This window comes from Budorcas taxicolor, chromosome 18 (assembly GCF_023091745.1).
Source record: "Budorcas taxicolor isolate Tak-1 chromosome 18, Takin1.1, whole genome shotgun sequence".
Taxonomy (NCBI): domain Eukaryota; kingdom Metazoa; phylum Chordata; class Mammalia; order Artiodactyla; family Bovidae; genus Budorcas; species Budorcas taxicolor.
Window position 1 is genome coordinate 56592427 of NC_068927.1, and position 18946 is coordinate 56611372.

The 18946-nt window shown below is 53.6% G+C and overlaps 2 protein-coding genes across 2 annotated transcripts; both read right to left on the reverse strand.

Moving 5' to 3' along the window:
- Positions 1 to 713: 713 nt before the first annotated feature.
- RASIP1 (Ras interacting protein 1) lies at positions 714 to 14317 on the reverse strand. Its single transcript, XM_052655829.1, has 12 exons — positions 14184 to 14317; positions 13803 to 13943; positions 12543 to 13228; positions 10423 to 10778; positions 6281 to 6934; positions 5415 to 5452; positions 5031 to 5182; positions 4809 to 4912; positions 3183 to 3426; positions 2823 to 2995; positions 1671 to 1818; positions 714 to 1117 (listed from the first exon to the last, which is right to left on the reverse strand). Exons 2-12 carry the CDS (start codon positions 13937 to 13939, stop codon positions 918 to 920), a joined length of 2892 nt encoding a protein of 963 aa, XP_052511789.1. The 5' UTR covers positions 13940 to 13943; positions 14184 to 14317; the 3' UTR covers positions 714 to 917.
- Positions 14318 to 14955: 638 nt separating this feature from the next.
- Positions 14956 to 17941, reverse strand: IZUMO1 (izumo sperm-oocyte fusion 1). Its single transcript, XM_052656589.1, has 8 exons — positions 17704 to 17941; positions 17261 to 17335; positions 16910 to 16996; positions 16624 to 16644; positions 16217 to 16297; positions 15929 to 16029; positions 15503 to 15656; positions 14956 to 15161 (listed from the first exon to the last, which is right to left on the reverse strand). Exons 1-8 carry the CDS (start codon positions 17939 to 17941, stop codon positions 14956 to 14958), a joined length of 963 nt encoding a protein of 320 aa, XP_052512549.1.
- Between the last annotated feature and the right edge of the window lie 1005 nt (positions 17942 to 18946).

An 18946-nucleotide genomic window follows, 5' to 3' on the forward strand; every position in this document is an offset into this window, starting at 1 on the left:
TGGGCAGCGGCAGGCAGACTGACAGAGGCAGGTGCCAAGAGAGGAGCTCGGGGTGAGCAGCAGCGGCAGGTGGTCTTGCCCCGGCCCTGCCGACAGGTGCCACCTGTCGCTTACTTTTTCCCTGACGCAGCAGCAGGAGTCGGATTCGGAGGTTGGGGGTGGGGTGGGGGGGATTTCAAACTGGAGCCCCAACCTGCTGGGTCTGAGGGAGGAGGAGACTGGATAGCTAAATTCCTGGGTTTGAAAGAAAAGAGGCAGAGGCTTGAACTCCTGGGCCCAAGAGAAGCGTGGGTTGGGGGCCCAGATTTTCGGATGTGAGGGAGGAGGGAGTCAAGAACAGGGACGAGAGGTGTTGAGACTCATCAGGGTGCCCGACAGGCACAAAGGTCCGGAAGGGGCTTGGAAACCCAGACTCCTGGGTCGGAGGGAAGAGGCTGGAGTATGGGCTATGGGGGTCGAAGGGAGCGTTGGCTGTTTCCCACCGGCAGGACTGATCTTTAGCTGAACAAATTTAGCGCTCCGTCCTGAGGTGTGTGGGAGGTCCCAGCACCTGGATTGGATTACAGGAAAGAGGGCAAGCTGAGGCCGTGGCTATAAATACCTCGTGGATTGGGCAGGAGCCCAATGCTCCAGGCAAGGGCCCTGGTGACTTATTTCACAAAAAATCATCACCACTACCGCTCCGGAGTCTTAACAAGCGAGGCGTTGCCAATACCACAGATACCTTTATTGTTCCTGGCACTCAAATCCCAAACCCATCTTCCCACTATCCCATCCTCTGCTACCCCCAAATTCAAACTCGTAGCATTCCACGCGGAGAAAAACTACAACTCCCAGAAAGCTCTGCGCTCAGGCGGGCTCTAGAGGTTAGAAGCCGATGAATTTTCAAGGTTCGCGCGCTCATTTGCTATTGGTTCTCAAGGAGGCGTGGCCACTGGAGGTCCATGGCGATGATTGGCCGGTAGTTCCTGCTGCTCAAGATCCCAGAGAAGGCGGCGGAGTCTGCGAAGTTCACGGTGCAGAGCATCATCTGTCACAGGTCCCGTGAGGCTGAGGCGCGAGCTACCCAAGGGCAGGATGAGGGGAGGATGGGAAGAGAAGCTTTCGAAGATGTCCCCTAAGAGACGGAAGAACACAGAGTTAAATTCTGAAAATGGGCATGAGGCAGCAATGTCAGGGAGGGCCGAGGCTACCTCACGCCGGAAGGAAGGAAAAACTTAACACCCAGCAACCCCTGGAGCAGGGTCCCCCTCGAACGTGACTCTTGGAGTCCCCAAGCATCATGGGAATTATAATTCAGACTGAAAGGCCACCATTGCCTGGAAAACGGGCCATGTACTTGGGTTCTTGAATCCGCGAGGATGAAAGGAGAAAGGGCTGGGAAACTTGTTTCACAGATTCCTTAGAGTTGAGGGGCCTGGAGCCTGGCCTCTTAGGTGACGGAGGTAGTCTTGGGGGCAAAGAGGCTGGAGGCCTGACCCCTAGGAAAAATAAGGAGCTGGGAGCTTGATCTGTATCCTGTGGGAGAATCCTATATCCTGGAATCCAGCACTTAGATCCAGGGGGAGGAGAGAGCTAGGAAGAAGGAGGGCTTGGGGCTATGGACTCCTAGGTCCTGAGGACAGAAGAAAACTGACCACCCCGATGCCTCTGTCCATTTTTCTCCTTACCTGTGTCCACAGCATCTCGCTCTGCAGGGGGAGGATCCCAGGCAGGTGGAGGCCCGCGGCCAGGGCCCAGCTGGTAGTGGCTGAGCAGATGGTGCAGCTGAGCAGGGGTCAGTGTAGGGTGGTCAGTTCGTAGGCTGCTCCATGAAGCCTGGTAGGAAGACGAGGTGAGAAATCTACAGTCATTATGAGACAGCTGAGAAATCCTAAGTGGAAGGCCCTCCACAGGGGGTGTGGATGTAGTGGGTAGAAACTGGTATCTCGGCAATGTCTTCCAAGACACTGTGAGGCCTGGCTATCACCAAAGTGAAGGTGGGAAAGGGCCTACTCTCAACTTTAAAAAAGAAAAATGTGATTTGCTTCAGAATACACAAGTAGAAGTAGGCAGTTGTGGAGAAGAAACAAATTGACCATTAGTTTATGTTATTGTGTGCATATATGTTCATTCGACTGTGGCTACTTTTTGTATCTGTTTGAAAATTTCTGTACCTAACCTAGATCTAGGCAACAGAATCATCAATGTGATTAAAAACAGACTAAACCCAGATTGCCTGGCAACTCATTACCTTCTGGCAAACCACGGTGCCTCAGTTTCCTTACCTGTAAATTAGAGAACAGGAACTACCCAACAGGGTTGTTATGAGGATTCAAAAAGGCAAGATTGTAAAGTACTCAGAACTCTGACTGGTGCTTATTAAGTACTCTATAAAAGTTTGATAAATAAAAGTAAATAAATGAAATCAAGTCACCTAGCCTTCCTGATTCTTTTTTTTTTTTTTTTTGGTCTGAACAAAATTGTCTGTTAAAAACCTTTCACAAGGCTTAATCAGCATTCAATGAGAAGGGCTAAACACAGTATGGCACATTTAATTTATGTTCAATGAATGCTTTAAATGTCACATTTCTTGGTTCCATACCAGACTTCCTGAATCAGCATGTCTAAGGGAGGGGACCCTGGAAACTATTAATGACTCCCACTGGGATTCAGATGTAGCCAAATTCAGACACTGATGTGGGTGGCTTCCTTCTAGCTGCCAGTGCGGCATCCATGGTTTCTGAGCTGGGGCTGGGAATAACACAGAACCCAAGGGGAAGCTGAATACAGAGAATGGGTGAGTGGGGTTGGGGACTCAGAGATCAGGGGTCAGGAGTCACCTTGAGCAGGGAGGTGCGAGGCACACAAAGCAGGTTCACAGCTATGGAGAGTTTCCGGAAGAACTCAGTGGCAATGTCACCCAGCCCAGCCCCCTGCAGCCAGTCCAAGACAAGATCCAGGTTGGTTCGGATTTGGACAGCTCGGGACCACTGATAGAAAGGTCGGCCTTGACCTGTGAGGGAAGGGTATGAGAAGCAATGGGTGCATGGACCCTGCCCTCCTGCCTCCCAGACCTTTCCTGTCCTTCAGTTTGGGATCTGGAGCACGCTCTCCAGAGTCCCTAAGGATGAGGCCTGAGCCTGTGATGTCTCAGTGGTTCCTGTCTCTGCCTCCCAGCCCCTTTCCAGTCCATCCCTCACCTCGTTCCATCAGCGAGTTGAGAAGGGATGCATTGGAGAAGAAGAACAAGTAGCCAAAAGTCTGAGATACAAGGTCTGGGTGCAACTCGCACTGGCTGGTCAGTTCCAGGGCTGCTTGAAACACACCCAGGGTAGGTCTCAACCCTGGAGGCATGGCCCCCAGCTCAGCACCAGGCCCCGGCAACTCGGCTCCAGCTGTGAAAGGGTTACTATCCAGCAGAGCAGGCAGCGTTGAATACAGAGTCTGAGGAGATAGAGAGATGCAAGCAAGAGATTGGACTACAACTCCCTGGAAGCTTCAGGGTAGTGGAGTACAAAGATACCAGGGAGCTCCACCAAAGGCTTCTGGGAATTGTAGTCCATTCTACTTTCAACACTCTAAATGTCTCCAATAAGCAAATTCCTCCTTTCCAAATGGGTTCCTAGCATTCATCAGGCCTGGGATACCTCAAGTTTAAGAAAGGCTTTCCAGAAGTGTCTTGGGTATTTTAAGACCACCTCTGGTACCTTACGGGACCTGTAGTTCTCAACACAGACAGCTCAAGGAGAACAAAGGACATCGAACAAAGAGGCTCCCTTCAATCAAAGATTTATTTATCCAGAATTCCCGAAGGAAAGGAAAAGAATGGAGAGTCAGGAAGTGGGAGTGGGGTGGCAGTTAGCCAGTGGAAAGTGAGATCAGGCCAAGGACAGGAAATGAGGTCAGAGCCAAAGAAGAAACAAACCCACACTTGGCAGGGATGTACAGGAAGTAGAGCCTTAGAGGAAAGAGCTTCAGAGATCGAGGCTGCTCAAGAAATACAGGGATTACCTGTCCCAAAAGATCCCCTTTCATTTCACAGATAAGGAATCAGGCTTATCATAAGCCAGAAACCCTGAGAATTCCAACAAGCAATGTTAAGTTCAAGAGTGGTGGCAGGGGACTGGGGCAGAAAGCAGGTCCTGCAGGATGGGCACTCCAGGGAGAAAAAGGTTTGTGACTCAGAAAAGGGAGTGAAGGGAATTCCCTGGTAGTCCAATGACTAGGACTCTGCGCTTTCACTGCTGAGGGTATGGGTTCAGTCCATAGTTGGGGAACTAAGATCCCACAAGCTAAACATTATGGCAAAAAAAAAGAAAAGAAAAAAAAAACTATTGAAAAAGTTTTCAAGGAAAAGAAAAAACTTTTTTTTTCTTTTTTAAAGAAAAGGGAATGAACTCAAAGCTATAGAAAGTGAGGTTAGCAAACACAGAAAGGCCTGCTTAAAGAGGTTTAGTTTAAATGACAGTGCCTATTCTATTTAATGTTTATCTATCATCTATCTATCATCTATCAAACTTATCAGTGACTTAAGAGTGGACTTAGAAAATAGGAGTTTGAGAAAGCAGTAATGGTGACATAGCCAGACAGCAAAGTCAGCCGATCAAGAGAGGATAGTTGCAGAGACAAGAAGTCAGAAAGGCAGAAGTGATGTAATCTCAAACAGGAAGCAGTCTCAGAACAGCAAAGTAGGGGGGTGGCCTGTGGGGACATGGGAAGTGATGTCAGAGAAGCAGGAAATCTTGTTAGGTCAAATAGGAAGTGACAACAGAGCAATATGATACAGTTGAAACAGGAAGTGATGCCATGCCAAACAGGAGGCATACCTTGGTGAGGTAGTAGACAGACTGCTGGAAGGTACACATGATGACCTCATCCAGGAGGGCCATTGCCTCATCACATAATTCCAAGTCATTGCAGAGTTGTGGGTCTGAAGACAGGCATAGGAGTGAGAAGGAGAACCAGAGGGTGCCAGGCAGAAACCCAGGTCCCCAGGTACAGGGAATGGCTGGGGGTTTGGACAAACATAGGCCTGGGTCAGGGCTCACCTTCCTGGTCGGCCTCCTTCTCCATCTCTAGCACCTTCTCCTGCACAAAGCTCAGTAGCTCTGTGGTGTTGGCCATCCATAGCATGAGTGGCCTCAACTCCACAGACACAGTCTCAGGGGTCAAGGGCACCTCAGGAACCCCCTCAGGGTGGCTGGGAAAAGGAGAAAGGGCCTGTAATCATTGCCCAACCCCCACCATAATGTCCAAACCCAGAGAACTGGGTCTAACTGGGGACAGAGTCCAACCCTCATTTCACAGTTAGAAAAGTGGAGTTCCAAAGAAATTTGCAGTAAAACATGCATGGAAAAGTGAACATTGAGCTGGCTGCAAATCCTCCTGACCGCTACATCCCTCTCGACCCTTCTCCCCAGAGTTTCTCTTACTTTTCGGGCTGACGGTCTCCAATTTCCTTAATCTTTTCCTGTGGAACAGTAAGATCAGAATCAAGGTGAGGGGGATGAGGAAGAGAAGCCATGAGTTAATGCCCTGGTTTTCCTTTTGACAGAGACTCTCCTCACTTTTCAAACAGGCTCTAATCTGTACAGCAGAAACTAACACAACATTGTAAATCAACTAGATTCCAATAAAAAAAAAATGTAATGAACTCTGATCCTCAAGCTTCAGAATAATCAGTTCTCTTCTTACCTTTTAAAACACACACCCCTATGATTATAAGTGGTCTGTTTCCCCCTAGGTCTACTTCTGCTCAAGTGGAGTTTCTTCTTACCCCTCAAAATTTCCTAAACCTTTTCTCTAGAGCTCAGCTCAGTAGGATGCAACTCACCTCCCCCCAACACACACACACTCTAAATGGTTTCTCCCTAGCGTATCCATTTGTTGGTCCTATGGGTTTGCTCTCCTCGGGCTCCAAGAATGGTCTCGCCCACTATGGCGCCAAGCTTCAAGCCAATGGGCTCCCCACCTCACTTCTCATAATGGTCTCTTTGAACTTTGCACCCTATGTGATCTCTAACCCCACTCCATCTCACAGAATGGTTTCTCCCATTATCCCACACCTGCAAAGATAGGTACTACTGTAGGACCTTCTCTTCAAGCACTGTGGATGAAACCACGATTACCAGCATCCCGTGGGGCCCTTTGCCCAAGCCCCACCCCCCGCTCCTGAGGCATCCTGGGAGATGTAGTTTTGTTCTGCCAAACTACGAAACTAAGGTTTGAGATGGCAAGAGGAGGCTGGGGCGAGGACTCGGGGCGCAGAAGAGTCTGGACGGCGGTTGGGGGAGCTCACCCAGACAGTCTCCTTGATAAGACGGGCCAGGCGACCCAGCAGGCGTGGCAGGTGGCCCAGCTCCAGCTCCCGAGCTGAATGCTGCACACAAAGCGCCAGCAGCGTGGCCGGTCCCAAGGGTGGCAGGTCCCCGGCGCCAGCGGCCGCGGTGCGCACGATCTCGCCCAGCAGCGCCTCTTCTTCGCGGGGTCGGAAGCGCAGCACGGGCTCCCGGCCGTCCAGGTAGGCCGCCAGCGCCTCGCCGCGTTCCTGCAGGCCACGACCGCACAGGCGGCAAGAGAAGGCCCAGCCGGGGCCCGGTGGCGTGGCCCCGGGGCGTGCGGGGAGCCACGGTGGTCGCGCCGGCCCCGAGCCGCCAGCGCGGGGGTCCTTGTACATGAACAGGAAGTGCTCGCCCAGCCCCAGAAGGTCTCCCGGATGCAGCTCGGCCTCCCGCAGCAATAGGCACCCATTGTGCGTGACCGGGGCTCCCCGGGATGGGCGCACCATCGCCGGGGGCTCAGGACCCGCGCGCACTGTGCAGTGACGCGGCAGGATGTCCGGGGCGTTGAGAAAGGTGTCCACATACGGGGCTGGGGACCCACCGCGGGCCGAGGAGTTCCCACCTCGGCCAAACACGTGCTGCTCCCGCGTCATCACATACACCACGAAGTCCTGGAGGAAAGTGAAGCTGCACTAAGGATACTACTCCACGAGAAATGGACGTTCCCAAGGAGATACCTTTCCCACAATCGACTCTCCCGTCAACCACATCTCTTGAATGAGCACTTCCAAGGAGACCTCCTGGGATCCCAAAGAACTCACTAATTACCTCCCATCTCCCATAAGTGGACTCTTCAAAGGCACTTCCTATGGTGAACTGTCCCTTAAGTCCATCCTGAAGACTGGATAGGAGGAAATCCCTTTCTTGACAGGGTCTCTACCATTTCCCTCCCTCAGAGAGGGAGATCTTTTTCCAATGGCTTCACCCATCTTCTCACCTCCTCTGAAAGGACTCCTTCAAGGCAATCCCTTGATTCTCCCATAACATTCAGCCCAAAGAATAGGTGCTTACAAGGACACCACATCCCCATTACTAAAACTCTCCCACTACACTCACCCTCAGTGGCTCTTCCCAAGGAAACCTTCTTTCTCCTAGGAACTCTCCCATTTCCCTACTCCTGGTCCTGAATGCCCTTCATGCCACCCCTGTGATGGAGGCTTTCAAAGACATTTCCCCTTCCAATAATAGCTGCTCTCAGTTTTCCCAAAGCAAGGATACCTTTAAAGAGACTTCCCTCTCAAACAAAGGTTTCTTCCATTATCTCCAGCCCATGAATATACACTTCCAAAGAGACCCACTTTCTATAATGGACTCTCATTTTTTTCCCCACCCCATGATGAATTCACTTCCAAGGAGACATAATTCTACAGTAGACTCACTTGTTCCCCACTCCCCCTGCCCCCCATGATGGAGCATTCCAAAGGCACTCTTCTTCCCATCAGTGGTTGCTCTCAATGTTACCATCACCCACGAGGACATCTCCAAGGAGATCTCCATATAGTGGCCCTTTAAGTAACCTCATCTTATAAATGGATGTTTTCAAAGAGACCCTCTTATAATGGAGTGGCCCATTTCATCCACTAAATGAAGAGGTGGATTCCAGAAGACCTATTCCTAAAAAAGACTCTCCTATCTGCAGCCTATAAAAATGGAAGCACTCAGTCTGACACCCTTCCTAAAGTAGACCCACTGTTCCTCATTCACATCTGAGAAAACAGGCATCCCAATAGTCATAAACCCCCTCCTACACTGAACTCTCCCACTACCCCCACCTCATAAATGCTCATTTCTAAAACCCCTTACTAGGTTTCCCTGGTGGCTCAGTGGTGAAGAATCTGCCTGCCAATGCAGGAGACACAGGTTCAGTCCCTGATCGGGGAAGATCCCACCTGCAGTGGAACAACTAAGCCCCTGGGCCTATTGAGCTTGTGATCAACAATTGAGCTTGTGCTCTAGAGCCTGTGAGCCACAACTGCTGAAGCCTGCCAGCCCTAGAGCTGGTGCTCTGCCACAAGAAAAGCCATCGCAATGAGAAGCTCTTGCACGGCAACTAGAGAGGAGCCCCCGCTCGCCACAACTAGAGAAAGCCTGTGCGAATCAACGAAGACCCAGCACAGCCAAAAATAAATAAATAAATAAACTTTAAAATATGTATATATATTTTAAATCCCCTTACTACAATATATTGTTTCATCTACCTCTCAAGAAAAATGGATCTTTCCAGTCTGACCACCTTCTGAAGGTAAAACCTCCCACTCTTCTTCCCTGTCTGGAGGATCGGGAATGGTCCAAAATACACGAACCCCCTTTTTACAAGAGGCTTTCCTGTTCCTTAACTGCCAAAGGGCTTCCTCCACCGCACTTAAAATGAACTCTCAGATTACAGACACCCATGGATAGAACTCTTATTCCTGTTCCCAAGGAATGGACACTTCCAATGACGTCTCTTACAAAGAAATTTCTCATCAATCCTACCTGAAGAAATGAACATTTCCAGTGTTTCCCTCTCTTCCCGTAACCTACTTTCTTATACTCTCAGAATAGATCCTTCCAATTTGACCACCTTTCCACAATAGAGCCTCCAATTTGCCAACCCTGCCTGGAGGAATATGCTCTTGCAATATATACACACCCTGTTCTACAAGGAACTTGCCTTGTCCTGTTGCCCCAACAAGGAGGAGTGAATTCCTCCAATGGAAGTTCCTTGAATAGTTGTAACCTCTCACCCATATATACAGCCAAATGACCTAACCCAGTTGGATCCTTCTCTGAGAGTAAAAATGGAACTGTTCAATAAACTCCACTGCCTTCCAGAAGAGGCTTTCCCATTAGTCCCAGGGGTACCCTGGCTGTACCACTATTACCCAAAGGACTAAAGCATCAGAATGATTCTCCTAAACGTCACTCTTCACGCCCCATGGACTGTAGCCCGCCAGGCTCCTCTGTCCATGGGATTCTCCAGGCAAGAATACTGGAGTGGGTAGCCATTCCCTTCTCCAGGGGATCTTCCCATCCCAAGGATCAAATGCAGGTCTCCTGCATTGCGGGCAGATTCTTTACCATCTGAGCCAGCAGGGAAGCCCTAATCATCATCATCATTACACACACACACACACACGAATATTTTCAATAATACATTTCTTTAATAACTTAGCACTGACTCCCAACTGCTAACCCTTTCTTCCTCTCTGCTCCCCAACACTCAAACCGGTTCTCCTATCGCCATTCAAATATGTAAAATAGAAGAACCAGTACCACTGGCCCCCATCTACAATGGTCAAAATTCTTCCAGAGTAAACCATCAACTTTAAAAAGTGATGTAATCCACTTCTTCCAAGACCATATAGGCTTACCCAGGACAAGATTCCATGTATCAATCAAATTAGCTCCCTCCCCAGGAGATACTCTTCCATTACTCCTCCTCAAGAAACAGAAGCTTTCCAAGAAGATCATTCTAACATAGGCTCTCCTGGGAATTCCTTGGTAGCCTAGTGGTTAGGATTCAGGCTTGCACGGCCAAGTCCCGAGTTCAATCCCTGGTCAGGTAACTAAGATCCGGCAAGCAGCGTGGTGTGGCCAATAAAAATAAAACAGGCTCTCCCAATCTTTTCTGGTGGGAGACAGTGCTTTCCCCTAACTTTAAACGGAATGAATCATCGCCTACTTATCCCTCCAATGAAATCCTTCTCCGAGATCTCTCTGGACCCACTCTCTTCTTTGATATTATTTCCTCCTCTAGAACCTGACTGGAACCATATGTGTGCATGCTAACTCGCTACAGTCGTGTCAGACTCTTTGCAGTCCTATGGACTGCAGCCTGCCGGGCTCCTCTGTCGATGGGGATTCTCCCGGCAAGAATACTGGAGTGCGTTGCCACGCCCTCCTTCAGGGGACCTTCCCTACCCGGGGATCGAACCCGTGTCTCTTACGTCTCCTGGTCTCCTGCATTGGCAGATGGGTTCTTCACCACTTGCCAGCACTACTGTCCAACAAACCTGAGGCTAATGCGACCCATGGAATTTTGGGAGTTGTAGTTCTGTCGCCCATTCAACCAAAGGGTGGGACATAGGTCTCTCTCTGTAGGTTAGGCTGCGCTTACCTGGGCGTCCTGGTAGCCCTGCAGCAGCAGGAAATAGGGGCGGTTGCTGGGGGCCTGGATGAGGCACTGCGTCAACTGATCGAAGTCGCCGGGGTCTACAGGTCCGATTTGGGCGTCGGCTGCCCCTGGGGCCATGCTAAGTGCCTGCTGCCTGCGCTCCTGCTGCCGCCGCCGCCGACCTTGCAGACTGAGCTCCGATACGCTCCGCCGCAGGGACAGGTTTTCCGAGCGCTCCTTGCCTCCGGACCCAGTCGGGGTCCCTGACCCAGATCCTGGGCCGGGACTGGCCAGCGCCGCCCCACCGGAGGCCGCCCGGGAGCGGTTCTTCTGTGGCCGCCACGAGGGGGCGCCTGTGCCTGCGGGGAGAGAGGGAGAGCGATGAGACTTGAGACTGGAAAGACAAAGGGAGAGACAGGCTTAGAGAGCTAGAGATTACAGACAGTTGGCTGCAAAGTGAGGCTGCTTCCCACATTTAGATTTTTGCATATGCTGTTCCCGGTGCCTGGAACACACTTCCTGCCTGAGTCCTGCCTATCTTGTAATTTCAACTAATAAATTCATTTATTCTTTCAGTTGGAATTTTTTGAACCCGTACTATATGCCAGGCACTGTTCTAGGTGTTCGGAACTTCGCGATGAACTGAGAAGATCCTGCACCAAGGAAGATAAATCACTTCCTCTTGAACACCTTTTCTTGACATTCCAAGTCGAAGCAAAGAAGAGCCGTGCTGGGGACTATGAAGTTTGTCATACACAGCACACTGACACCTAACTGATACCCAGTGGAAATGAGCTGAATGAGTGAATTGATGTGTTTCTCACTGGGCTGTAGAACCTAGGAGACAGAAACTTAACTTGTCAGTGTCCCCATTATACTCCCCAAGGGCCCTAGGTAATGCATGGTTCACAGAAGGTGTCCAATGAATGCTTTTTTGGGGGGGGGAGATGGAATAACGATGGTTATAACTGCCATTCTTTACTTAGCAACTACCATGTGCCAGCTGTTTTTGCTTAGTCGCTAAGTCGTGTCTGATTCTTTGTGAACCCATAGACTGTAATCAATCAGGCTCCTTTGTCCATGGGATTTCACAGGCAAGAATATTGGTCGTGGTGGTTTAGGTGCTAAGTCGTGTCTGACTCTTGCTACTCCATGGACTGTAGCCTGCCAGGCTCCTCTAACCGTGGGATTCTCCAGACAAGAATACTGGAGTGGGTTGCCATTTCCTTCTCCAGGGGGTCTTACCGAGCCAGGGATTGAACCTGCGTCTCCTGCAGTAGCAGGTGGATTCTTTACCGTAGAGCCAAATGCTAGGCCCCCAGGTAGCCTGGTCTTCCGCCAATACAAATACCTCTTCATTTCTCGTGAACTACCCTCAAGCCCCCTTTCACGGTTTGCAGCCAATCTAGCCTAAAGTCACCTGCTCCAAGGCCCACCCTTCTGAGGATCCACCCATTCTTAGGCCGCGATCTAATAACTCATTTCCTCACTTTCCAACCCTTTCCTCCTTCTAGCCTCCATCCGTATAGGCCCTGTCTCTCACGAACCAACTCAGTCTTCTAGTGAGAGGCCACCTGCCATGAGGACCACTCACCCGCTGCGCACAATATCTCTGCCTTCCTATCACTCGATTCCGCTGCCGGGTCCCAGCATCGCAGGCTCCGTCCATCAACTATGCACATATCCCAAGGGTGATGTCCCCCGGCCTAGCCCATCTGGCTGACTTAGACCCTGCCCCAGCTTCGTCTTTCACTGAACAGTGCTTTAAGTGAAGTCGCTCAGTCGTGTCCAACTCTTTGTGACCCCATGGACTGTAGCCCGCCAGGCTCCTCAGTCCATGGGATTTTCCAGGCAAGAGTACTGGAGTGGGTTGCCATTTCCTTCTCCAGGGGATCTTCCCAAGCCAGGGATCAAACCTGAGTCTCCCGCACTGCAGGCAGACGCTTTACCGTCTGAGCCATCAGGGAAGCCCAATCCCGCATCCTTTCCCGCAGACCCCGCCCCAGCCCGCCCCAGCCCGCCCTACCAGCCCGCCCTACCAGCTCCTCAGGCCCTCGCCCACCACGACTCCGCCCCCAGCCACAGCCAGCCCTCCGCAGGCCCCGCCCCCAGACCCCGCTCACCGTCGCTGTCCGCCGCCCCGAAGGCCTCCTGCTCCAGGCGGCGCGCCTCCTCGCGGCCGCGCAGCTCGAAACGCCGCGCCCAGCCTGGCCGCGCCCGCCACAGCTCCTGCACCAGCAGCGGGCGCTCCGAGTCTCCCAGCACGCGCAGGTGCTCCGCCCGCCACTCGCCGCTGCCCACGGCGCCCGCCGCGGGGCGACCCAGGGCGTCGCACAGCGCGAAGGCGTCCACGCAGCTGCTCTCTCCGGGGCCGCTGCCGGGGCTGCCGGCCAACCCGTAGCGCTCTAGCGCCTCGGCCACCAGCTCGCGCGCTGTGGAGCGCGCCGTGGCCAGCACGCTCTTGTAGTTGGCGCCCGAAGCCAACCCGGCGCCGAAGATCTTGAGGACCCCCGGGGGCGCCGTGGCGCGTGTGGCCAGTGGAGGCTCGGGGGCCACACCCGCCGCCAGCTCCGGCAACTTCTTCTCGCTGGCCCAGCGCTGCGCGGCCCCCGGGGTCCCAGGGCCTCCCGCGCCACCGGACCCCGTGGTTCCGGTGCCCGAGCCCCGAAAGAGCTGAGAGATGCGTTTGGCACGGCTCCCTGAGGCTCCCCCGGCTGCCTTGACCGCACCCACTCGCCGCAGCTCCACGTGCGGCGGAGGCGGGGGCAGCGGCTCGCTACTGCGGCTCCCCGTGTCCGAAGACGACGACCTGGGAGCCCGCCGGGGAGGCCCGAAAGACATGCAGAGACGGGGATGGGGGTTAGAGATAGAGGGAGGTGGGCAGAGACCCGGGTGCGGAGGGGGGACCGAGATCCGGAGAGGGAGGGACAGACACCCAAAGATAGTGGGGGACAGATACCCACCGACGGGCGAGAGACGCGGGGTGTATGGAGATGGGGTGGGGTGGGGGTGGGCACAGGCCAGAGGCAAAGAGAGGGAGAGAAAATAAATAAATAAAGGCGAGTCCCGCAGAAGGAAATTCCAAGAGGTGAGCAGGGAGGGGAGGAAGGAAGGTGAATCAAACGCTACTTCTTCTGTCCGGGTCCCCGTGTCCACGCGGCCTAAACCCATCTCCAGGCCCAGAACTCCCCTCGCCTGACCCTCTACCACTGGGCCTCACTGTCTGCCCACTGCCCACCATCTCACTCGCCCATTCAGGACAGGAACTGGAGCCAGCTCTTTCCGGGTCCCTGGCATTATCCAGAGCAGCGACTGGACCATAAACAGGGGCAGGTGGGAAGCAGGTGGGGCAGGGGCGAGTGTCTGAGGAGGTGGGCACTCACTTGACAGAGGCGGCGCTGGGCCAGCGTCGCCCCAGCTTGGCCAGCTGCTTCCGGGGAGAATTGATCCACAGGCCCACTGGGAGATGGAGCTTCCCGAAGCGGGGGCTTCCGCCCTCCTTCCGTTCGCCAGACAGCATGGCCCTAAGGGAGTGTGGGGAGGACCCCAGTTCCCGAGGTCTCCAGAGGTAGGGATGGGGTGGAGGGGGACCTGGACTCCTGAGTCAGAGGGAGGAGGGGTGTGGGGTTCAGACTCCAGAGTCTGGTTGGAGGAGGGGATGGGAGCCCGGATTGTGGTTGCTGGGATGGAGGGTGGCTGGGGGCTGACTCCTAGGTCTGAGGAAGGGAGGCGGCGACTGGACTCCTGGGTCCCTGGGCTCTTACCCTGCTTCGGGTGCCGCCAGCACCTGGGGGCCCTGTCTCCGCTTGCCCTGGTTGGCTCTTGACCCCGCGGCTCCCGTTCAGCCTTTGCCTCTGCCCCAGCTCCCAGCACTGGGTGGGGGACAGGAAAAGGCAAGAGGAAACCGGCAGGAAGAGCGGGGAGGGGGCGTCCTGTGAGGGGACCGGGCCTGGGGGAGGAGATCTGGGGAAGGCTGGCCCTGCCCCACTCCTTGATTCTGGAATCACATCGCCGCCAGTTGGCCCCTTCCAGGCACCACAGGGCCCGGGGGTCCCACCCCTCCTTTCTCGGACAGAAGACCATCCCCAAACTTCTCTTGGGGGTGGGAGGAGACCAAAAGTTAGAATCAGTCCGAGGGAGTGAGTCAGATACTTGGACCACCAGATAAATATTTATTTTTCTCCTGGATTCTTTGATCTTTTCCTTTGAAATCCCCGAGTCCTAAGCAGCTCGACTGCCAGAGCTGAACCGGGACTTTATGAAATCGACCACTTTGCCAGACCGAGAGAAAAGGATCCTGATGGGAGTACACAGAGCGGAAACAGGTTAGGTCCTCACTGAGTGAGGACCACCCCTCCCAGCCTCCCTAGGTTTGATCTTATTCTAGCAGTGATCCAAGCTTCGCCCTCCTTAGGTGAGCCCGGCTCCCAAAGGCAGTCCAGCTCTCAGCGTTCCTCGGCTCGCAGCCCCCCGCCTGCATTGGGTAGCGGGAAACCCCGCCTCTCACTCCAAGCCCTGCCTTCTTCAGTGGGCGGCTCACGCGATTAGAACGCAGACTGTGAGCACCACTAAGCCCCAGATCAGCACCCCGAACAGGCGTCTTCTCAGCAGTTGCTCCGGCTTCGGAGTCTGTGGCTCGACGGTTGTGTGGGGGAGATCCAAAGCCACCTCTCCCAGGGCCGTCTCATCCTGAGTCTCGGTGTTTGGTGACGGTATCTCCTCCTGGATTCTTTTGGGCAATACTGACAGAGGAGGGGTAAGAAACGATCCTGAGAGAGCGCCAAGGTCCTGCCAAGACCAAGGCAAGTTCTCCGCGCGGCAAGCCACCCCAGGACCCAGGCCCTCCGGGACATAATCACGCCTTCAACTGCTTGAAGCCGGGACACACCCAGAGGGGCGCCCTGGCCGGGTGACCAGGAGCCTTACTCGGGGCAGGAAGCCGCACCCTCGTGGCCTGAAGCCACACCCCGACAGGAAGTTATGCCCATAGGCCACGCCCCTGAAGCAAGCCACCTGCCTAGAACCGGGCGCCCCAGAAACTCAGGACCCTGAATCCCACTTCTCTCAACTCCGCAACACTGACCTGTGACGTGAAAATAGATGATCGTGGCTGGACTGGATTGTATGGAACCCAGCTCGCAGCGATAGGTACCTGCATCCTTTGGGCGCACCATGGTCTTGGTCAGGATGGGCTGCTTCCCCCTGGACACCAAGGTCTCAGAATTGTTCTTCCAAACCTAGACCCAAGCTCAAGGGGTCACAGAGGCCTGGGGAATTCAGGGATTAGGGGAGTACAGGGGTGAGACGATCATGGGGCTTCAGTGGGGAGGTGGGAGTCCAGGGTGTACTGTTCAGGACGTGAGGTCCCAGGGGATAAAAGGAAGTCAGACTTGGTCGGTCATAGGTCATGGGCATTGTGGATGCAGGCCTGTGGATACAGGGGCTAGGGGTACTCATACAAGCCTGATGGGCTTGGAGTTCAAGGGTAACGGGAGTTGGAGGGCCCCACCCTGTAAAAGCTGTAATCGGTCAGGCCTTGAGAGATTTTATGCCAGTTGAGCTCACAGTCCAGGATCATGTCTTCCATTTGATGGACCTTGACTTCGCGCTCTGGGAATAGGGGGTTACTGTGGGGTGCTCTCTCAAGATTCTGGGCCCTCTACCAACCCCCTTCCACTTGGTCTCGCCCCGCCTAGCCTCCTGGTCTGGCTCCAGTCTCCACCCTCTTTAGACTCGGTCTCTCCTCTGGCTCCGCCCCTCTGGCGCCAACCCCTCAGGCTGGGCCCCCCTCTCTCACCTCCGCAATTCTTAGATTTTCGACAAGCGTGAACCTGCTTCTGGCAGGTACTGCACCAGATGAGAGGCTGCAACATCAAACCTGAAAGGGCAAGATAGAGGCTGTGTTCTCCCAACTAAGAGGCGGGGCTAAAAGGAGGGCAGGGCCAAGGGCTGGGGCGGAATCAGCCGAATCTCCAAGGAGGTCAGTCAGGGGCTGGAACATAGATAGCCCTGTAGAAAGTCGGCTCTAACTAGGCTCAGTAAAGAGTGCAAAAACTATGACCTTTTCCCCCAAGAAGTCCAAGAAATATTGGAGACCCAGGAACCTCTCCACGGGGAGAATGAGACACAGACCCAAAAGAGAGACTGGGTATTGACAGGGCAGGGATGAGGGATGGGCGACCATTTCCCATAATCGAGACTTACCACATTTGTTGGGACAAAAAGCTGCCTCGGAAGAAACAATAAAAAGAGAGAGAGAAAGAGAGAATAAGATTTCTAAGTTAAAGGGGATGAGAGAAGGGGTGAAGGAACAGGCTAGGGCTGGGGCTCTTGCATTCAAGAAAGGAAAGACATGGGTATCTGGATCCTTGGGTCTAAGGGGGCAGGGGGTTGGGAGAGCTGATGGATCAGAGAAGCACAAGGCGGGGGACAAGGACTCTAGGACTGTGAAAGGAGAAGCCTGTGGTGCCAGACTCCCATCTTCTCTCACCCTCTTTTTGAAACTGAGCAGCGTAGCTGGCAAAGGTATTCTTTGCCAGGTGCAACATCCATAACATCTCCTTCACGAAGAGCTCACCTGGGAAGAAGCAGGCAGACTGCAGAATACTCCCCACCCCCACCCTCCTGCCCCTCCCAGATTTGAGGTAGCCGAAGTTGGCCTCTGTCTGCAGAGCCTGGAGTTCAGCTTTCCAGTCTTCTCAGGTTAGGACAATAAAAATGTAAAGACCACTTAACAGAATACTGGCTCCAGAGTCCTGTACCTGACCACCAGACCAGGGGTCACCAGCAGTCACTTCCCTGAGTTTCTGGAAACCTTCTCTGGCCCGCTCTGAGCATTTACCTTTTGCATCACTATCTGTGATGCGTTTCATATCCTTCAGCAAACTCCAGGATGCCTTTTCCAGTGTGGCCTCATCTGCGGGGGGTGGGGGGGGGCGGGGGAGAGATAACCCCCAGATTCCAAGCATTACTGTCTCATCCACTCACCTAGTCTTAGAAACTACAGTACCCATGGGGCCAGTGGACAAGGGTAGGTCTGGTAAAAGGGTTACCCCACCCCGTTGCCTTCTGGGAGTTGTAGTTTTATTACATAAAATGGCAGGATAAAAGGTAGGGAAACTGTATTTGCCAGCCCTTGGGGAACCCCAGAATCTGCATCCCAGCCTTTTCCATTCCCGAACCTAGGAGATTGTGCCTTCAGTCCTTTCTCTCCAGCACCTCCCAGCGACCCTAGCCCCAGAACCCTTCCTTTCCCAGGATCCAGGAGTCCATCTCCGCTCTCACCGACAACCCCCATATAGGAGTCCTCGTCAATCGGCAGGTCCTTGAAATCTTCCACTGCCTGCTTTATCTTTTCCATCACTTTTTTCTGATGGTTGGCCTCCAGGTGGCCAGGCAGGTAATCCACCTCCAAGGAGTTTAGCGCCTCCCTGACCTTTGGATCACAAATGACACAGCCCCTGGCAGGAAACAGGCAGCCGGCCAGAGTCGCCACCAGGAGGGGAAGCCCCCACGGCCCCATTGCGACCAGAGTGCGCAGTCCGTGCCGAATTCCGGGGAGGGTCTTCTTACCCCTACCCGAGAAGGTGAACGCTAAATGGAGAGACGCCTTTCCCCGAGACTAACGGAACCCCAATCGGCAGGGCGTACACTTCTCATTAGAGAACCGAGGAGTCTTGAAGCACTCTACCCCCGACCTTGACTCCTGACTGTTGTACCCTCGAACACTAGGGTTCGCTGAAGAGCCCACGTTCTGAGAGCTTTTAGAGAGAATGACCAAGCCACGTCCTTCCAACTCTAATCTTTTCCCACGACTAAAATTAAGAATTTTGTTGGGGGTGAGGGTAAGGTTGGTTGCGTGGTAGAGAAAGCTCTTGATCGGGGTCACAATCACGGTTTGTCCCTTACTAGGAACGCCCACAACCTCCTCCTCCCGGCTACCCACGTGAGGCCCCAGATTCCCAAGAGAGAGTCCCTGGAGTTTCCTTGGCCCCGCCCAGAATCCCAACTCTTAGTCTGATTGGATCGCGACAAAGGGAAGGCCCCACCAATCGCTCCATGATGTCACAGCTGCCTTTTCAGACTAGAACTTTCCCAGCATCTACCGAAGGGGAAGATCCCTGTCGACTCTGATTTCCGGAGCCAAGGAAAGGGCTTCAAGCCTTCAGTCTCTTCCCCTCTCAGGGTTCCGACTCAGGCTTTGGGCTAGATGCCCACGACCCTTTGGAAACCCTGTCGTCGAGCCACGAAAACGTAGGAAAAGATCCTTTCTAGCCCTAGGACTACACTTCCCAGAAGGCCCCGGGTGTCTCCCTAGCTGATTACAGCAGCCGACCCCATAGCTTTATGGGAAATGTAGTTCAAGAATTATAATCTTTGTTCACGCCCCACCCCACCTTCTCTCTCCAGCCTGTGGGGCTGGATACCAGGGTCCCAGGGGAAAGAGATCTGGGGGCCAATGCAGAGAGTCTCCGAGGAAGGGATTGGGTCTCTGAGACCACAAATCACACAAGTAGGGCACCCAAAA

Coding starts and splice junctions, on each gene's coding strand:
- RASIP1 (XM_052655829.1), bottom strand. CDS start 13,939: ATGCTGTCTGGCGAACGGAAGGAGGGCGGAAGCCCCCGCTTCGGGAAG. Junction 3,427..4,808: donor CTGTCTACTACCTCACCAAG/GTATGCCTCCTG, acceptor CTATCTCCTCAG/ACTCTGTATTCAACGCTGCC. Junction 2,996..3,182: donor CAACTCGCTGATGGAACGAG/GTGAGGGATGGA, acceptor CTTCCCTCACAG/GTCAAGGCCGACCTTTCTAT.
- IZUMO1 (XM_052656589.1), bottom strand. CDS start 17,941: ATGGGGCCGTGGGGGCTTCCCCTCCTGGTGGCGACTCTGGCCGGCTGC. Junction 16,997..17,260: donor CACAGATAGTGATGCAAAAG/GTAAATGCTCAG, acceptor GCTTCTTCCCAG/GTGAGCTCTTCGTGAAGGAG. Junction 16,030..16,216: donor AAAATCTAAGAATTGCGGAG/GTGAGAGAGGGG, acceptor CCCTATTCCCAG/AGCGCGAAGTCAAGGTCCAT.